This window comes from Hibiscus syriacus, unplaced genomic scaffold, assembly GCF_006381635.1.
Source record: "Hibiscus syriacus cultivar Baekdansim isolate YM2019G1 unplaced genomic scaffold, ASM638163v2 tig00112243_pilon, whole genome shotgun sequence".
In the NCBI taxonomy this organism is placed as follows: domain Eukaryota; kingdom Viridiplantae; phylum Streptophyta; class Magnoliopsida; order Malvales; family Malvaceae; genus Hibiscus; species Hibiscus syriacus.
The window spans coordinates 212,690-215,340 of NW_024063280.1; the positions used below are offsets into that span (position 1 = coordinate 212,690).

The 2,651-nt window shown below is 33.2% G+C and overlaps 1 protein-coding gene across 1 annotated transcript; it reads right to left on the minus strand.

Moving 5' to 3' along the window:
• Positions 1-726: 726 nt before the first annotated feature.
• LOC120176397 lies at positions 727-1,515 on the minus strand. Its single transcript, XM_039182824.1, has 2 exons — positions 1,262-1,515; positions 727-1,102 (listed from the first exon to the last, which is right to left on the minus strand). The coding sequence occupies exons 1-2, from the start codon at positions 1,475-1,477 to the stop codon at positions 911-913; spliced, it is 408 nt and encodes a 135-aa protein (XP_039038755.1). The 5' UTR covers positions 1,478-1,515; the 3' UTR covers positions 727-910.
• Positions 1,516-2,651: the final 1,136 nt, after the last annotated feature.

The following is a 2,651-nucleotide window of genomic DNA, read 5'->3' on the forward strand; positions in this document are numbered from 1 at the left end:
TTGCATCTCTCTTTCGCTTGCTTTACCCATTGCAACACCCAATCACAGATTCAAGGATTTTCTTTCTTAGAGAAAGTGAAGATTCAAAGATTTTTCTTTGTGTGAAGATTCCAGTGGAGATTCCCAAATGATGTAATGGACACCGGCACGTGAAATTAGGTTCATTAAACCAAATGATGGCTCGAATTGAGACTAAATTAGAAATCGACAAGTGAAATTTGAAAGTATAAGGACTAAAGTGAAAAGATAGTAAGAGTATAGATTTTGCATGCCTGTTATACCAAATGTGGATTCAGTGGAAATAAAATAATAATGGATCGTTTTGGGTGAAATATCGATAAATTCCAAATATTCGATTTGATCAATGAGGAGAAGAATGCAAGGTTTGGGGACAATGGGAGGGACTGATGGCTTAGGTTGGATTCTTACATCCCTGATTGGTTTATTTTCGAAAAGTATTCGGATAAAAAAAGATCGTAAATATTAACCGATCGATATCAGTATTTTTTAGTAAAAGTGTTATTATCCTATATAAATTGATTTGTTGAAACTAGATCGAGTTGAGTTGAAACTTGAACTTAGCATATCCGTTCTTCATTCAATTTTTAGACCGTTCAAGGATAATTTGGATTGAAAATTCAATGCAAATAACGTAAAGGGGTGCATGGTTATTTTTTGAAACTATTATTATTATTAATTGACATTAATACAAGTAAAATAGGACAGACTACACACACAATATTGAAAAGAAAGAGCTAGTGGCAATCCTTTATTGCCTGCTGTCAAATTTATTTAAATTAAAAAAGTAGTGCATAGCGTAAGCAAATACATTTATTTTTATTTTAGTTTTGACAGACTCACCACCACCACACCAGAGATTACCGTAAAGAGTAATTAAGCAAAGCATAGCTTAATTTGTTGGAACTGTAGAGATTGTGGCGTTTAGGGTTTGAGCATCACCATTCCAACTGATTTCCACTTCTGACTTGTATCCCCAACCGTAGCGCGTGTCGTACGAACTTTCGGCCTTGTCGGGTCGGATGGTGCTCCGGACATGTTCCCAAATGACAAGTGTATCAGCAGGACGGATCGAGGTAGCCACCTATCATTGACAAATGAGCTAAATATTATATATGCTATGTAATCAAAAATAAAACAAGGTCTAGATTTTAGGTAATTACTAATTGAACATGAAATCATTTACTTTTGTTATACTAAGCGAATTAATAATATACATAACAAGTAAGATAATAGTATTTACTTGATTATTAGCGGTCCAAACAACGATCCACGTGGCCATTTTTCCCATAGCATACACAGCAGATCCGAAAGTATCGAGCGCTGTATTCTGTTCGAATACAACCGAGTCACCGCTCTTAATGATGATAGGAGAGCTTATATAGGTCGACGAAACCAGCAGTGCGGTGTCGCCGCTCTGATTTGAAAGGCCGACGAATGTTGGTGTAGGAGCAGCCATTTGTTGTTAGATCAACAAAGTTTACTCTCTGTGTTTGATTTGCTTGTGTTGTGCTACATAACTACTTGCACACACATATTTATATACAGCTTTGCAGCTTAATAAGATAATATAAATATACATCTTTATTTTATGGGAAAAAACAATAAAACATATTTATGAATCACATGGCCATTAAATGAAATATAAAATTCTAATAGCCCCAGTTAAAATTATAAAATTACATTAATGCCCCATTAGCTATAAAGCTTTTGTCGTTTCTCCGTTCCTTTCATTTAAAGCGTGATTAATTCATACCAGGGATGGGAATTGTCGGTCGGGTCGGGTCGGGTCGGATTTTCAATTCACCTGATCCGACTCGAAAAATATACAATCTTTCATCCGTTCCGAATCTGACTCAAAAAATATACACATTTCATCCGATTTGAACTTGGCCTAGGATTTTTAGATAAAATATGAATTCGACCCGAAATAATATATTTATTAAAAAATATTATTTTATTCAATAAAAATAGGAATTTAATTGAAATAAAATAATATATATAAAGGGAATTATTGTAATTATCCATAAATATATAAGGTAAAATTTCAATTTTTTCGGGTCGAGTATTTTTTACCCTAAAACCGAACATAACATTAAAAAAAACTCAACCTAATTCGGCCTTAACTCAAAATATTTTTTTTAAACAATATAACTCGATCGAGTAGAGTCGAAACTCGTCGAGTTCAATCTTATGCACATCCCAATTCATACTAACATCAAATAAAACATTTAAAACTCTAGTACCTCTAATAAAGGGTAAATTGACAATAATAACCTTTTATCTATCAAACTTTTGTCTTCATCAGGAATGCTGCATCAAATGATCTACTCGTTTATAATGAAAGTAAGCGGAAAAAATGTTCTACTCGTTTATAATGAAAGTAAGCGGAAAAAATGTTCTACTCGTTTGTTGGATCTCTTATCCATTAAAATCACAAGAAAAAAGTATGAAAATCTATGACGGCCGAATCACAAGAAAAGTGAGAAAATCATATTTAAACCTTCAAAGATAAAGGAAATGAAAGTGAGTGTCTCAAAGCTTCAAGAATAAAGGAGTCAGATTTACATGGGCATGCTATCTAATTACCCTGATGTTTTAGATAATGTTTTTTTTAAATGAATTGATTTCCA

Bases quoted from the DNA above. Each gene is read 5' to 3' on its own strand.
- LOC120176397 (XM_039182824.1), bottom strand. From the start codon at position 1,477: ATGGCTGCTCCTACACCAACATTCGTCGGCCTTTCAAATCAGAGCGGC. The intron at 1,103-1,261 runs GTAAATACTATT...TGTCAATGATAG, and splicing joins TTTGGACCGCTAATAATCAA to GTGGCTACCTCGATCCGTCC.